Below are 16510 nucleotides of genomic sequence, written 5' to 3'. Positions count from 1 at the left end.
ATGCATGACCTCAGAAGAGTAAATCTATTAGATGAGGTCTGTAGATGAATCGACCCCATTTTTACACTCGCAAGCATGTCTCTTATTCCCTTGAATACTAAAGGCGGGTACACACATATCCATCTTTAACATCTTAACTGATTTTTAAAAGGTGATGAGGGAAAAAAATCAACATGTGTGTGCTTAATATTCGCATAGATGTGCTCCAGATGACTAACAGAGCACGCAACATTTCCAACCGCAGTCCCAAAGCTCCTCCCCCAAATAAGATGTCTGGCGCAGTACCAAGGCTGCCCTTTGAGAGGCAGCATGCTGCCAGAAAATATTAAGGCTGCCTGAAAATACAAAGAAGAAGAAACACTTGTCGTACTAATGGTAGAAGAAGAAGAAAACGTAGTAGTAGTAGTAGTAGTAGTGTTAGTGGTGGTTGCTCGTCCGGAATCGGTGTTGATCCTACACATCAAGATTTGCGATCAGAAATATTGAGCAAGTTTTAACGATTACAATTGACAGATTGTGCGTAAATAAATCACTCTTAACTAGAGGTTGAACAACTTCAGATCTTTCACAGTTTCCCTGAAGGTGAGGATAGCCGAGTTGACGGCAAGTAACCAATATTCTTGCTGATATTTTTTTTCCCCACCCAAATTTTGTTCATCCAATCACATTCAGATACCTTCATGCATAGATATAAATCACTAGATGTCTCGTCCGCGCTGTAAACCAGTGGGAAGACACCTGAGCACAGGACGGCCATCTTGGGACTGGGCTGCTCGCTCACTCATGAGTCAATGGATCGACTTTATAATAATAAAATAACATTACTCAACTCTCCGATTTTCATTTTTGTTGTTAGATATGACACAAGAGATGACATGAACAACTATTCTACGCCCCCCCCCCCCAAAAAAATGTGTTTAAATATTTTTTTAATTCATCATAGCTACATTAACCACGTTTGCAATAAACCAATCCGTTTTTAAATCCCTCAAGAATTCAGCAAGTTACGAGTATTTAAGTGAGTACATCATCCAACTCACCGACTACTGCACAGCGAATCAGAACAGTCCCCTGTCCTAAGATTGCTGACCAACGGTCACGTTGCCGATTACGTCATGAGACATCTAATGTTTATATCTATGCCTTCATGGCCTCACAGACAGTCGGAACTTGTAAAACTAACACCAATTGATGTCGTGCAACTGCTTTATGATAGGAGTATATCATAACAAACAAATATATATATATATAAGAAGAAGGAACGCCTTCAAAAATGTAGCCAACATGCAGTTGTGTTACATTGATTGTTGCAAGAGTTTTAAAATATTTGACTTTGTGATTTGTTGTTGGGAGGATGGGGCAACTGGAAGGAGGAGTCTGCGAAAGACTAGTTGTTATTTTCCCTCCAAAGAGGTTTGTGATCGACCACCATAAATTTTTGTAACGCTGCAGTATATTGTCAGTCATTTCACTGATACATATTAGAGAGTTTGCGGAATTCACTAAAAGCTAACATGAGGATTTAGCCTGCTAGCGTTACCAGCCCTAGTTACTAGCGCTACTCGTCCTTCTTAGATGGACATCCATAGCACTTGCGATTTTGTTATATCTAAGGACAGACTTGCATGTTGTGCTAGTGACTTTTGCTACAGGTGTCATTTTGAAATATTTCCACATGCTTGAGGCGACGGCCGCTGCTCGTTGGCCACCTGTTAGCTCGGGAAAGACATACGTGCTGTGTATGCCAAAACGTCTGACTTGCTATTAACTGCCATGGCACAGTGGTAAAGTTGACGTGTTCAACAACTTCCCACAAAACAAGATAATCGCTCAGGATAGTTATTTTTAGAGACATCTTCTAATTGGGACTTTGCTGATTTTGAAACACGTCAAAGGCGGAGGTGATAAGCTGTCTTTATTGCCCCTCCTGACATAAATGCTCAAAACGTCGCATGAGAATAGCGCTATTATTTTTGACGAGGCTGCACTTAGCTGCCGCCGTCGCCCGCTCTGCTTGACTATTGTTGTTGATTAAAATGTAAACGCTTGTCAATCAGCCTGGCGCTGAGCCAGAACGTGGAATTCAGACGCTTTGTTCTTCGGCGCAATTCTTTTCTCTCCTGACAGGTTCCTTGAACTGGAGAGCAGCGGACAGCGCAGCGAAGTGCGCCTCCACTACCGCACCAAGGGCCTGCAGCCCCATACCGAGGTTTTCCCATACAGCCTGGCTGACGACCAGTGGCACAAAGTCTCCGTTGCCGTCAGCGCCTCTCATGTCATCCTGCACGTCGACTGCAATAGGTAACGACATTTTGCGTAAGAATGACTTAAAGGGCAGCGGCACGGTGGATTTGTGTTTAGCACATTTGCCTTATTTTTCTGAGGGCAGGGGTTCAAATCTGTTCCGTAGTTTGTTTAATTGACCGCTAAATGCAGGGTGAAAAGGGGCTTTATTCCTGTCAAGGCAGCATGATCTGTCCCACAGTTCAGGGTTTGAATCTTGGATTTCGCCTTTCTGTGTGAAAACTGCAACAGAATTTTGGCAAATTAAAATGGCAAAATTCTTATGAAAACCGAGCTTCCGCTGTATTTGTTATTGCTTGAGCTACATCTGAAGAGCATTTGTATCGCGCTAGTTAAAGGGGAAGTCAACTTGAAAATTTCTTGACAATAATACAGTACAGTATAGTATAGGTGACTTCAATAGTCTAAATGTGACATTCTGATTAATATTACATTTAGGGAATATGAGTTATGCAGCAAAATCCAGTCTCAAGGGGCGGCCATTTTGTCACTTGCTGTCGACTTACAATGACATCACAGTTGCTCACGGCTCAGGCAATGACCAATCACAGCTCACCAGTTTTCTGAAGCTGAGTTGTGATTGGCTGTTACCTGAGATCTCAGCAACTGTGATGTAATTTTCACTGGACAGCAAGTGGCAAAATGGCCGCCTTCTGATATTGATAAAAACGGCTGCATTTTTCTGCTTAACTCATATTCCGCTAAGGCAATATTAACAAGAGGCTAGAAAGGCTACATAGAAAATATTCAATAAAACATTTTTATATAGCACCCTCCATACATTAAAATGCAACTCAAGGTGCTAAACAATTAAAATATCCATAATATAATAAAAATACCCCCCCCCCCCAAAAAAAAAACAACAACCAAAACCCCAAAACAACACATGACGGGACACAGAGAAACCATGTGAGGAAAGGCCCCCAGGATAAACTCGAGCTAAAATCTAAAAGACAACAAAATAAAAACAGTCAAAAGCTAAAAGGAAACAGAATAAAAGGCAAAAACAAAGCTAAAAGACAACATGATAATAGAAACTGGGAATAAATAAAATGGGTTAAAAATGGTTGTCTTGAGCCTCCTCTTATATTATTGTCAAGAATTTTTTGGGGGGCTTGACTTCCTCTTCAAAACAAAGAAATCATTTGACCAGCCAAGATGTGTACTCGCCATAAGATGAGCTGCACTGTGTTTGTATACAGACTTGGCTCGTGTTCAGAGCTGGAGGCACTTCTTGTCTCTTATTTTATTTGCTGTGTGCGGGTTAGGATAGAAAATCGATGGATTGCTGATTCAAGAGCATTTTTTGTTCATAAAAAGAGTTGGTGAATGTGGCTCAGTGGCGCTGTTGTTGCGTGACGGCCAAGCACGAATAGTTTGTTGCGAGTCGGTCACGGCGTCCCTCCAGGTTAGCATTTAATGCCGAGGCGGCACTCCCCGACCGCACGTTAGCTCATCACATCACAACGCTTGGTGTTGAAGTGTCGCTATCTGAATAGCTCACACTTGCCGGCAAGTATTTTACTAACGGTCTGTAGGTCAGGGAACAATCGAATGCGGAGATATATCAGATCAAAGCTCATGGGAAATAACTTGGTAGGAAAAAAAAACGGAAATCCCATAGCATGAATTCCACGATGTGTTTTATAGGATCTACGAGCGGGTGGTGGAGGCCCCCGACATGGACGTACCCGAGGACGCCTCCTTCTGGCTGGGACAGAGAAACGCCGCTCATGGATTCTTTAAGGTTAGCGCAGACGTGCAAACTCGGGATAATGAATTTTGAAGTCTTTTTTTTTTGGATGTGTTGTCTCACGCCGCCATAAAAGACTTATAATGTTGTGAAGCCCAAGTGCTCGTCTCCATCTTATTTCATAAATCATCTCCGCCTTGTTTTGTTTTTTTATTGATGGTGGAGCGGCTGGATTGAATTGTGAGCGTTTCTCAAGGCTTAGCCATTTTTAATTTGACTGCCGCCCTGCCTGCCATCAGCGTTGTTTGTTTCCTTTTCCTTTAGAATTGAGCTCAACCCAATGCAATTACCTCAGCAAACCTCCACAATGCTGATTCGGGAGAAATCGTTGAATAGCCTCTGGACTGCGCTCATTAGGCTTGTTCTATAGTATTTTTTTATCAATCAGCCGACCTCCCGGATTGGAGCGCGCGCTGAAGACAAGGCTGAACGTTTGCTCACATTTCCCGGGCGCAGACCTCTGTCTGCTTTCATGACCTTAAGCAGCAGTTTCTCGCTCGAGCGAAACTCAATTCAATGAACTCTGCAGGAGACTAACGATTAGCCAATCAGCACCGCAGGCACAACAAACTAGCAATGTCGAAAGCTTATGGAGCTGTGAGTCTTGTCAACATTGTAGTTTGTTTTAAGCCTCGCCGGTGCACTTTTGCAGTTTAAAAAAAACACACACACGGCGACGCTTTACTTCTTCCGTGATTGATGAGAGAAAAATGAATCCGGAGAATCAAGGAACAGTCAGATTTAAGATGGAAACAGAGTGGAACGCTCTGACAGATCTGACGGGAATAATGTCGCAGCTTATCATCAATGTACTATATACCTATTTGAATCTCTCTGACAGTGACTGTCTGTACATTTGACAAGTTTTCCTCATGTTTTGGAGATTTGCTGATTCTTTGTTTTATTTTATTTTATTGTACGACACCACCTCACTTATAATGTCTATAAGCACCATAAATATTAGGGGTGGCCTATAATTAATTCAATTAATTGTGTGGAAGTAATCAGAAGTAGGTAAAGTACCCAAAATGTGTACTCAAGTAAGAATACTACTACTTTAGGATAATATAAATCAGTAGTCCTCCACATAATGATTTAGGCAGTTTTATTTACGATACGTATATAGCACATTTCATACGCAAGGTAACTCAATGTGCTTCACACAAGCAACGGTACAACACCTACAAGCATCAACTAACACAACAGTTAATGACATTCAGAAGCGAAACTGAAAAAAACCCCACTGTATCTTACAAACATAAAGAACGTACATCAGAAAACTTTAAAAGTATTTAAAAGTAAAGCAAAGACATAAGTGTTAGGGTTCTAAGATAACTAAAAAGAATGATTTCAAAATGGAGCTTAACCAAGTAATAAAAGCAAACATGGTGAAGCAGCATTTATCTGTTATGCTGCACACAAATGGAATAATCTGCCACCAGAAGTCAAGTGTGAACGTTTTTAAATTCTGGTTAAAAACATTTTTTTGTCATGCTTTTTTCAAACTTAAAAACCCCCCAAAACAAATTATAATCTTTTTCTAGCATTGAATATTTTTTAGGTATTTTGTCTCTTTTATTTCTGTACTTTGCTTTTAAATGTCGTTAGTCATTTTCTTTTTAAATCATAGCAAAATATGAACGCGCAACTTCAAATTTTGCCCAAAAATGTCACTTAAATTTAAAACAAATGACATCTTTATAAAAATAAATTAAACCAAATGCAGTTCTTGTAGGCTGAAATGTCAAGTTAAGTCACCAATTTTAGGGTGCAGCGTTTCAAGTTAGGTAAGGCAAGTAGCGACGTGATGTAACAGAAGCCTGGCTAATTGTGAGTGTGCATTAATGTGCTGTTTACTGAATTGTTGGACAAAAGAAAACTTGGAGGTCACCCATAAAACATCTACATGTGTCTCTTTAGCCTTGATGGGCTCGCCGGGAAAGCAATTAGCTACTTTTTAAAGCACACTACTTAATTAATAAACAGTACGTGCATACAAACACAACTTGACTTCTTCGCTGAAAATACCAGTTAATTATTAACATCATGCTGCTGTGAAGGCCCTTTTGGAAATGCTGCTTATTATTATTCTCACAAGATAATCGGCTTTTGGGTGCTCCGAACCCTCCCATAAATGCGCTTTTTCTCAATTGGTCGATTTACTTTCATTTGAAATTTTAAGTTTCAAAATGATTTGTACATGATGACATATGCAAACTGTGGGTGCCATTAAACGTTGCCTCGATTCCAGTATGAATTAATTGGGCAAAATAATTCAAATGAGTGGCACCATAATGAGGACCAGCACCATAGGAAATGGATAGATGGATGGTTACCATGGAGACAGACTATCATTGCTCCTGTGTGTGCAAACATATATTTTCAGGGTTTGGACGGCGGATGGACAGCAATCAATAGAATCAAAGTGGAGAAATAGAATTTGCAACCATAGTGGCCGCCACTTAACCTCCTGCCGGGGATATGATTATTCCTAGGAGGCTGTATTATTACCATCTCACGCTGCAGAGTGGGGAAAACACATTTGTCTTATTGCTATCACTTTTACTTCACTGGGCTCACTTTTTATATTCTGTGTGGCGCGCGTGTGTGTGTGTGTGTGTGTGTGTGTGTGTGTGTGTGTGTGTGTGTGTTTTCAGGGGGTGATGCAGGATGTTGAAATTGTGGTAATGCCACAAGGATATATCTCCCAGTGTCCAGACCTGAATAGAAGTGAGTGCTCCATAGGGCCTCTTTGCCTGTATCAATCACTTTCAATGAATTCACAGATACGTAGTATGCATTGTATCTCACACACTGCTGCACATTATAAATCGAATTTGGACAGGAATAATATACAATATGATAGATATGGACAGTTTATGGCACATACAGCATGAAAATATATATAGGCTAATTCATTGTATGAACACAATGAAATGTGGCCACAATAGTTCCTACAAACAAACACAATAACTATATAGCGTGGAACTGCCAAAGTGGAGGAAAAATGTTTGATCGGAAAATACGTTTCACTGCATTTGCAAATACGGTGAAACGTATTTGCTGGTACGTTCAAACATATTTGCTGGTATGTTCGAATATATTTGCAGATACGGTGAAACGTATTTTCAAGTACGTTTGAATGTATTTAAATACGTTTGAGCTATATTCGCAAATACAGGTAAGTATGTTCTAACATATTTGCTGGTACGTTCAAATGTATTTGCACATACGGTTAAACATATTTGCAAGTAATTTCAACGTATTTATAAGTATGACAACCAGAACCGACAAAATTTCACTCAATGAGTTTATTTGAGGGAAACGACGCGTTTCAGGTTCACTTTAAATCTGTTTTTAAATACGCTTGAATGTATTTGCAAATACGGTTAAACATATTTTAAGTTCAGGATTTAATTAAGTTTGAACATGTTTGCAAATACGGTTGAAAGTATTCGTATATATGTTCGAACATATTTGTTAGTACGTTTGAATATATTTGCAAACACGGTTAAACGTATTTGTTCAACATATTTACAAGTATGTTTAAACATATTTAAATACGCTTGAATGTATTTGAAAGTACGTTAGAACGTAGAGTATTTGCTAGTATGTTCACATTTATTTGCAAATACAGTTAAACATATTTTAAGTACGTTTGAGCAGATTTTGAAGTGTATTTGAACGTATTTAAATAAGTTTGAACATATAAGCGAATACGGTTAAATGTATTCTCAAGTACGTTCAAACGTATTTAATTATGCTTGAATATATTTATATATTCAATTTATTTTGAACAGATACGGTTGAAAGTATTTGTAAGTATGTTTGAACACATTTGCGGGTACGTTCAAATATATTTGCAAATACGGTGAAACGTATTTTCATGTACGTTTCAGCGTGTTTGCATGTACTGTACGTCTGAATGTATTTAAATACATTTAAGCATATTCGTAAATGCGGTTAAATGTATTTGCAAGTAAGTTCAACATATTTATAAGTATGTTTAAACATATTTAAGTACGCTTGAATGTATTTGCAAATACGGGTAAAAGTATTTGAAAGTACGTTTGAACGTACAGTATTTGCTAGTATGTTCGAATTTATTTGCAAATATGGTTTAACGTATTTTAAGTACATTCAAGCATATTTTCAAGTGCATTTGAACGTATTTAAATACGTTTGAACATATTTGCAAATACGCTTGAATGTATTTGCCAATACGGGTAAAAGTATTTGCAAGTATGTTCGAATGTATTTAAATACTGCATATTTGAACATATTTACAAGTACGGTTAAATGTATTTCACGTATTTGCCTGTCAAAAATGTTTACTAAATATCAGTTCCACACTTCTGTATAAGTCAGTATTTTTTTAGAACAATGTCCATCTGCAGTTATTGGAGTTTTCCAACCCAAATAAATGTGAACTCTAACTGCATATTTTTTTCATTCCATAGCATGTCCGACCTGCAATGATTTTCACGGACTTGTACAGAAGATTATGGAGCTGCAGGATATCCTTGCTAAAACATCCAGTAAGGTAATGTCAACTCAAATCAGCTACGGTAATTACGATGTCCAGTGCTCGCAGCGTTCTCTTTGTCCGTACGTGCCCGGAGAGAATCTTTCCAAATGTCTCCAGAAAAGCTCCTTGTACACCAAGGTTTCCAATTTGATTAGAGGTTAAAGTTCAATGTCACGGCGGCTTTTGTTCATTCTCTGCAATACCCCGGGAACGCCCTCGGGGAATTTGTGCACAATCAACATATATCATATATACATACGTGTATAATAATATTTTACAAATTGGAAATCTAGCCGTCAAGAGCCATGTTGTCTCCATCTTCTCTTTGTCTTTGTCTTGCCTGAGCAGCTGTCCAGGGCGGAGGAGAAGATGAATGGGCTGGACGGTTGCTACTGTGAGAGGACGTGCAGCGTCAAGGGGGTGGTCTACCGGGAAGACGAAGGTTGGACAGATGGCTGCAGGAACTGCACCTGCATGGTGAGCCCCTCACATGTTGAACGTTTGCGTTCATCGCTGGCACATGCGTTGGAGGGTTCAAAACTAAATAAAAAACCCGGCAAGGCATTCCAGTTTGAATTAAGTACGAGAGTGTTCATTGGAGTCCGGAACAATGTGCTTGTCGTGCTTGTGTTTACGACCAAGCAAGTGTGTCGTATACTGAATGGATGTTTGTGAGTTGCTTAAGCAGTGTCGGATGCTTCGCTTTAATCATCTCTTGAGATAGATGAAGCTGAAAAATGGAGTGCGCTACTTGACTGTAACCAGTAGAGGCGCTGTTGGTTCAGCCTCAACTTATATATGGACTGAAGAAGAACATTGTCAGAAGATCAGAGATTTTCCATCTATATATATTTTTTTTTTAATGAAGAAAATCATGTAAAAAAAACAACAATAAAAAAATTCTGTTAAAAGCAATCAGTAAACAAAATATAAAATAAGATACTAGTATTTGGTTAGTAATATGTACTTGTTCATCGGCAACATTACAAAGTGAATGGCAATTAGTTATTATTAATTAAAATAAGGCTTGACTAATTTGAAGACTGTGAGGCTCATGGTGATGATGATGCATCATTTTCTCTGTGTAGCGTAAATCGGGTCAATTAATTTTGTAATTAATTCCAGAAAAAAATCAAATAAATAAATAATAATTTTGTAATTAATTGAGGGCAACTCTCGCTGGTTTATTTTGCTCCCCCGCTCTGTCTTAGGCAGGTTGGAGGCGTGCAGTGTTGTATTGTCTTTTATTGTATTTCCTTATCTCGAGCACATTTCATTCGCGCACGGTTGCCTTAGCTACCCCGACGAAGACGCCGCGTTACAAACCTCCAGTGTTGCCAGATTAGACGCATCAACAACGGCACTTAGTGCCGCTCCGGCCTTCTCCGGGGTCTACTTTGCGCTGCGGCAAGTGTGAATAATTGCCCCAAAAAGAGAATTTTAAGCAGTTGTCGATGTGGCGCTTGTAGCACATCAGCAAACATTTCACCCTCTGTCAGTCTTCTCAGCTTTAGATGATGAAACTGAATCACCGAGCTCCAGAGTCGCCTTTGAGCGCTCTAAAGGAGGAAATCGCATCTCTGCATGCCGCTCACCTAATTGCTCCTGACAGACGTAATCATCATCGGGGATTTATTTCGTCCGTTCAGCCAATGGAATGGCTTCGTTTGCCGTGAACGATCGCGCTGGTCCGCAATTAAGGAATTAGCCGGGATATGTTCTTTACCTGCCGCGCGGCAATTAGCTGTGACCTTTTCAAATGCAAAGGTCGTGCAAGAAGATGTTATCAATTATGTGAAGCGGGTTCATAGATGTTGCTGTCGTGGGGCTTTCAGCCGTAGAGGCGACGGTAATTGCAGGCGCAGTCAGAAGTGGAGGTAGTGTTTGATTAAATTAGATACGCGGGCGGCGCTCGGAATCTACTGTAGGTTGTTAGCAGAGATACGAGAGTTAAAGAATCACCATATAGATCATTTATTATGCGGTTTCGCATCGTCGTTTGTGAGTCAAATTTCTCATTTTGTGCCTCAGACAAACACATGTAATTGAGACTTGGCATTTATGTGGCATAACGCAGAGCTGACAAATATTACAAAAATACCTGAATGCGACCTCGTAATGCCCGTAACACGACTTGATTGGTCCGAATATGTTTAATACTCACAACAACTATTTTTAGAATCGAGTAATCATTTGGAGCCATTTTACTTTAAATGTCCAAAACCTCTGATTTTTTTTGAATCGATTAATCAATCGATTATTCAATCGATTAATCGACTAATCGGGTTCATTTTAATTTTGCATTTAAGTGTATTACAAAAGCACCCACCCGCGCTTACTGTTTATTAACTAGTAGTTGGTTTATCTCGTACTTCGTATTCGTATACTGATTAAAAAAGAAGGAGGGATTGATGTTTTACTGTTACCGGTTCGGTCATTGTTTTGCAAAGTAAAAACAGACGTTTGCAAATGTCTTATTTTGATTAAACACACTTTCATGAAGGAATCCGAAAATCAGTGAACAATTACTGTTGATATGCTGAAATCAGAGGATTTGGACAATTTTAAACTCCAAACAATTACTCAATTATTAAAATAGTTGCAGATTAATTTCATAATCATAAACTTGTCGATTAATTTTGACAGCTCTAGTGTTGAATGTATAACAAGGAGACCAATTGATTTTTCATTATTTTCATACAAGCAAAACTTGGTAAAATCTCAATATAATTTTGTCATGTTTTTATTGGTTTTATTGCATAATGAAACCTTTGCTTCAGGTCCCTGGGATTAACCTGTAAAAATTTTTTTTTTTTTTTAGTAAATTGCTCCTCAATTGAATTCTTTGATTATCAAAATTGCTTCTCATATAAAATTTTCATGTTTCACATTTCAAGCCTTGGATATAAGGGCTGAACAATTAATCACATTCCAATCGACATCGCAATATAGTAGAATGGGGGATAGGCCAGCGAATAGCGAGAATTGATGCCCATTGAAATGCATTAGAAGAAAAAAACAAAACCTTTTTTTTTTATTCTTTAAAAAAAACAGATAAAAATTCAGGACTTACATGACAAATATAAGTATAAATCTTGAATATTAAAAATATATATATTGAAAAAAAAATATTGAATATGCGTACCCGCAGGTACTGAACCACGAGTATGCGGCGGTCCATTGTAATACGTTTCTGGCATCACTGATCATCACAGTGTGAATTAAGTTTGTTTGTTTTGAAAATCAGGTGTGTCTACCTTTGCCCCTGTCAAAAATGTTCATCTCGTTCATACGATACATGGAAAAAATTAGTTAATATCTGAAGATGCTAAATTGTCGACTGGTATGAATGTAAATGGCGGATATAGCAGATATAACAGAAAAATGATGGATGGAAAAAAAGCTACTTAACTCAGTTGCTCCCAAAAACGTAAAAATACGTTCAATTTAAAATATTACCAAATTTGCCGGTTACATTTTTTTTTCTTCATACTAGAGCATACAGAAAGAAGGCTTTGAACCAGCCTCTTACCTGAAGAGGTCGTTTAAAGCAATAGTAGTTATCACAAAATGGCCAGCAGGTGGCAGCGAGTACAAGAGATCAACCAGGGCTATGTTGCAAAAAGGCTCTTTTCCCCAGTGTTTTAAACAGCTATAGTCTAATGCTAATTGCTGCAAAACGGGAACAGACCTTTTTCCTGATGAAAGAAGAGACTCTAATCTTTCTTTTTGGTAGTTTTTTTTTATAGCAATAGAACACAATATTCTGTGGGCCTTGCAAAATCAGTCAAAATCCAGTACCACAGCCGGGAGCGAAGGGGGTTGCTTCAGTGGAAATGGCTGGAAGTGAACGAGTTAACTATCAAGAGCGAAAGTGTGTGGAACTGTGAGCTAGCTACGCGACCAACTCGAGATCTGCTTCACACTAAAAAAGAAATCCGCGGCGGTGAAAAATGTTCTCCTCCGCCAATGCGTGGTGTTGTTATTTTTCTCCGGCAGAACGGCACGGTGCAATGCGAGGCCATCTCCTGCCCACCTCCTCAGTGCCCGGCGGGCACGCTGCCGGCCTATGTGAAGGGCGCCTGCTGCAAAGAGTGTCAGCGTGAGTGGAGCACTCGTAACCCCAGCCACCCTCCCTCCCACACGCATACACGATTGCACACACTTGACTGCGAAGAAACAACAGCGCTAGCTCCAATTTGTATCTCGCCGTGTTGCTAAGCTACCTCGTAACGTCGCAGTTCTGTCGTCGCGCATATATACACGTGACGTCGTTGACGAGCGGGCTGCAAAACGCAGATGGCCATCAGTCACACTCATTCATTTATGTCGGAGGAAATGACGCACACTTCCATGATGCATGCTCTTGCTCGCCGCTGGGTAAGTAATTCTTTTTCAGCACATTTCATCACAAACGCTCCATTTTCCTTTTTTCTGTTTATGGGGTGGGGAGCTATGAACTCTTATTAGCCTCCTCACCGTCACACGAGCTCCCAATTCCCCGCTCAAATTCTGAAGGATATTAACTTTTCTCACCCTTACGTTCTTCTCCCATTAACCCGAATTAAAGAGATGTAAAAGTAGTCGAGGCAACCTGTCCGTCTATAGACTATCATCTTGTTCAGGCACCAAATGGCAACTTTTGTTAGCTTTATTGATATGACCAGGATATGATTAGAAAAGGAACAAAAGTAGAAAAAAAAAACGGAAAGATAGATAGATGTCACGTTGGGTTCCATATTTTGTACTTGCCATTAGTTCCGGTTTAAATTACAGTGCCTAATTTATTTTCACGGTGTTGTGTATGACCGTGAAACCAGTGACATTTGCGTTTGTATGCGGAATTTTCCTTCCTTGTGGAGTTACAGTCTAAAAAAAAATATGCTGGAAGTAATGGTTGGTTCAAGCTAGCGGCCATACTATTGATAAAGATTTTATGATGGCATTAAGTCCTTTTCAATTAATTCCAATGGAGGAATTTGTTTCCAGAAGTGGCAAATCCAGGTCCAGAAAGTAAAAACCCAGCCACGGTTTGGCTTTAGCCCCTGATGCTAGCTAGCTAGCTCCCAAGCTAGCTCCCATGGTGCTCGTTTACCTGCTAGGGAGCTAGCTAGCTAGCATCAGGGGCTAAAGCCAAACCGTGGCTGGGTTTTAACTTTCTGGATCTGGATTTGCCACCGCTGATTGTTTCGCAATTTGAACTTTAAACTAATTCAAAAGTTTGACTGAGCAGATTGGGTTTGGTTTCCAAGCTTCCACCATATTAAAAGCGAATATTTAACGTCATAACTGATTTTTGAAATGTGAGAGACCTCACACACTATGAGGAAAATATCACAGGATGATGCCACAGGAAGGAGGAAAGAAGGAAATGTAAAAGTAAAAATAGACCAATTTAAATGATGGAGGGGTCACAGTTTTTCTTCAGTGCTTCTGAGGGGGCGGGGGGAGGGGGGGGCGCACATAGGACCACACACTTCCCAATGAAATTTATGACAAAAGTGACATTTTAAATATTCACACAAAATGTGCGAATCACGAAAATCCGTTTATAATAGAAGCCCATTGAAATGCGTTAAGGGGGTAAAATAAATAAATAAATATTATTTTTGTTTCTTAGAACATTCATCGAGTGGCCCATCCCTGAAATCGACAAAGCTAGGCTAACTGTTAGCTTTTCTGGTAGCTTCATTGTGGTTACAAACATTTTTGGGGTTGACGAATGAACCAGTTGCCGTTTTATTTTTGTCCGGCAACAACGTGAGCTTCAGGTTGCTTCCTAATTAGCAATGGTTACATTTCAAAATCACTACATAGCTCAAGCAAACACGGCGATGACCACAGACAAAAGGCTTTGAGAGCTTAAATAGTGAACAGGTTCAACATCTATGACCCTTTTCCCGAGCATTAATTCCCCCATCACACACACCAGGATAATCCGACAATCGTGCCTTGTGGTGGGTGCTTTTGGTTTGAATTCACGTGTCATCTGCAAAGCGACGTCACTTGAGAGCTTTCCAATCACACACTCCCACACACAGCTCCGTTGGCCACCCAGCTGACGCACGAGCAACAAACAATAGCCGGGATGTAATTCCTTATCGGGGAGAATGTATTAGCGCCGGATTGAATTGTTTGCGTGCGCCGCCCAAGTCCAAATCTGCGGAGGTGTTACGCCTCTTTAAAAGCATACCAGGCAACTGTAATAACCGCAACGCCCACCGTGCTCTCTTTTGTCTACAAGGTAGACAAACACACTGCTCGTTACGAATGTTTTCTACAAAGGCACGGTTCGCTCGCTAAATGAAAGGCTTGCGTGGAGCAGCTTGAACTTTTTGTGTAAAGTATGATTTCAATGCTTCAAGCTTTATTGCAATTTCATGGTCCGCGTAATGTTTCGTGCTGTTAAACACAAGCTGAATTAGCTATTCATGTGAAGTCAGTCAACGGGAACATAATTAAGTAACTAATTAAGTACATCGTGTGTATAAGTGTATATTTCGTAAACTTGTTACGAAGGAGTATCAGGGAACATTAGGTCCACATTCTAATTTATGGAAATTAATTTGTAAATTGCATCCCAAAGTTCAGGACAGACAAAGAATTGCCAAGTTAACGGTTAAAATTATGATTTTATTCTTTAAATTTTATTCTCATATTACTGCACAGTAAATTCTGTAGAGTAAATTTGACTCTATTTAGAGTGGGACCAAATAGACTCAGTTTTAGAGTAATATTTACACTTGGAAGAGAGTAAAATAAAGAATTGAAATAAATAAATAAAAGTCACTCAAAGGTTGAGGAATGAACTTGCGACCTTCAGTTTGGGAGACTGCCACATTACCACCTGAGCTATGCTCCTCCTACTGTTTGCTTATGTCCAAGAGGAGACCAAAAACATCGTTTTCGTAACTTCGTCTTGGAGTTAGGAAGATTGCAGCTGACACGAGCAATATACTAACAGGAAGCAGGAGCTGCGTTGCTCAGGAAGTCGATCGGCTGTCTCCCAAACTGAAGGTTGTGAGATATTTTTTTTTCTTCCCAATTCTTTATTTTACTCTCTTCCAAGTGTAAATATTACTCTAAAACTGAGTCTATTTGGTCCCACTCTAAATAGAGTCTCATTTACTTTACAGAATTTACTGTGTACCTTTCGTGTTACTTAACATCTTCCTTTTTAACATTGTAGCTTTATTCTTGTTAGACTGACTTCTCAAGAAAATACTTTTCATGTAATTTTACAACTTTTTTTTTTTTTACCCAGCCCCTAAAGTGACATGGTGGGGGGGGGACATTTTTAATTTTTTTTGCGTAGCTTTACAATTTTCTTGGTATTAAAAGTATTTATTTCTGAACATTACAATTTAATATTTTTTTACTTTCTTATTTATTTACTAATAATTACATAACAAATCATGTATGGTTTCTTGAATAAAATACAGCTATTTTCTCACAATATTACAACTTGTTTATTCCTGCAAAACTTTTTGCTCAAGAAAAAACTTTATTCACATCAGCTTTATTCTTAGAGGTTTACAACTTTTTCCTTTTAATATTATGTCTTCATTCTCATAAGATTTGTAATGAATAACAATTTTTTTTGCTGCAATATTCTCCTTGCATCAAAAGAATACATTTGCAATATTTCAGCTGTACTAATTTTATGACCTTTTCTTGTATAGCTTACATGTTATGAAATTAATACATTAATACTGTGCTTGAAATGATTTGAATTTCAAGCTTTGAAAATAATGAACTGCAATAGGACTATATAGGAGTATATGCTATTTACGTAATTCTTTGTTTTGATTCCAGCTGTCTGTCTGTTTGGCGGAAGGGAGCTTGTGGAGGGCGATCAGAAGTCTGTGCGTGACTCCTCGGGCAGGTGTCTGCTTTTTGAGTGCAAGGTATGCCATTTCATTTGT

General features: G+C 39.1%; 1 protein-coding gene across 1 annotated transcript in view; it reads left to right on the top strand.

Moving 5' to 3' along the window:
* Nucleotides 1-16510, top strand: part of nell2a (neural EGFL like 2a) — a 104181-nt gene that overhangs the window by 17452 nt on the left and 70219 nt on the right. The window contains exons 4-10 of the mRNA XM_086073729.1: nucleotides 2128-2301; nucleotides 3955-4051; nucleotides 6715-6787; nucleotides 8518-8600; nucleotides 8934-9062; nucleotides 12585-12687; nucleotides 16401-16492. Coding sequence (XP_085929855.1) covers nucleotides 2128-2301; nucleotides 3955-4051; nucleotides 6715-6787; nucleotides 8518-8600; nucleotides 8934-9062; nucleotides 12585-12687; nucleotides 16401-16492 — 751 coding nt within the window. The remainder of the gene's footprint in view (nucleotides 1-2127; nucleotides 2302-3954; nucleotides 4052-6714; nucleotides 6788-8517; nucleotides 8601-8933; nucleotides 9063-12584; nucleotides 12688-16400; nucleotides 16493-16510) is intronic.

Source organism: Leptonotus elevatus, chromosome 4 (assembly GCF_054856555.1).
Source record: "Leptonotus elevatus isolate MCC_2025b chromosome 4, RoL_Lele_1.0, whole genome shotgun sequence".
Taxonomy (NCBI): Eukaryota; Metazoa; Chordata; class Actinopteri; order Syngnathiformes; family Syngnathidae; genus Leptonotus; species Leptonotus elevatus.
This window is presented reverse-complemented; position numbering and strand designations above follow the sequence as displayed.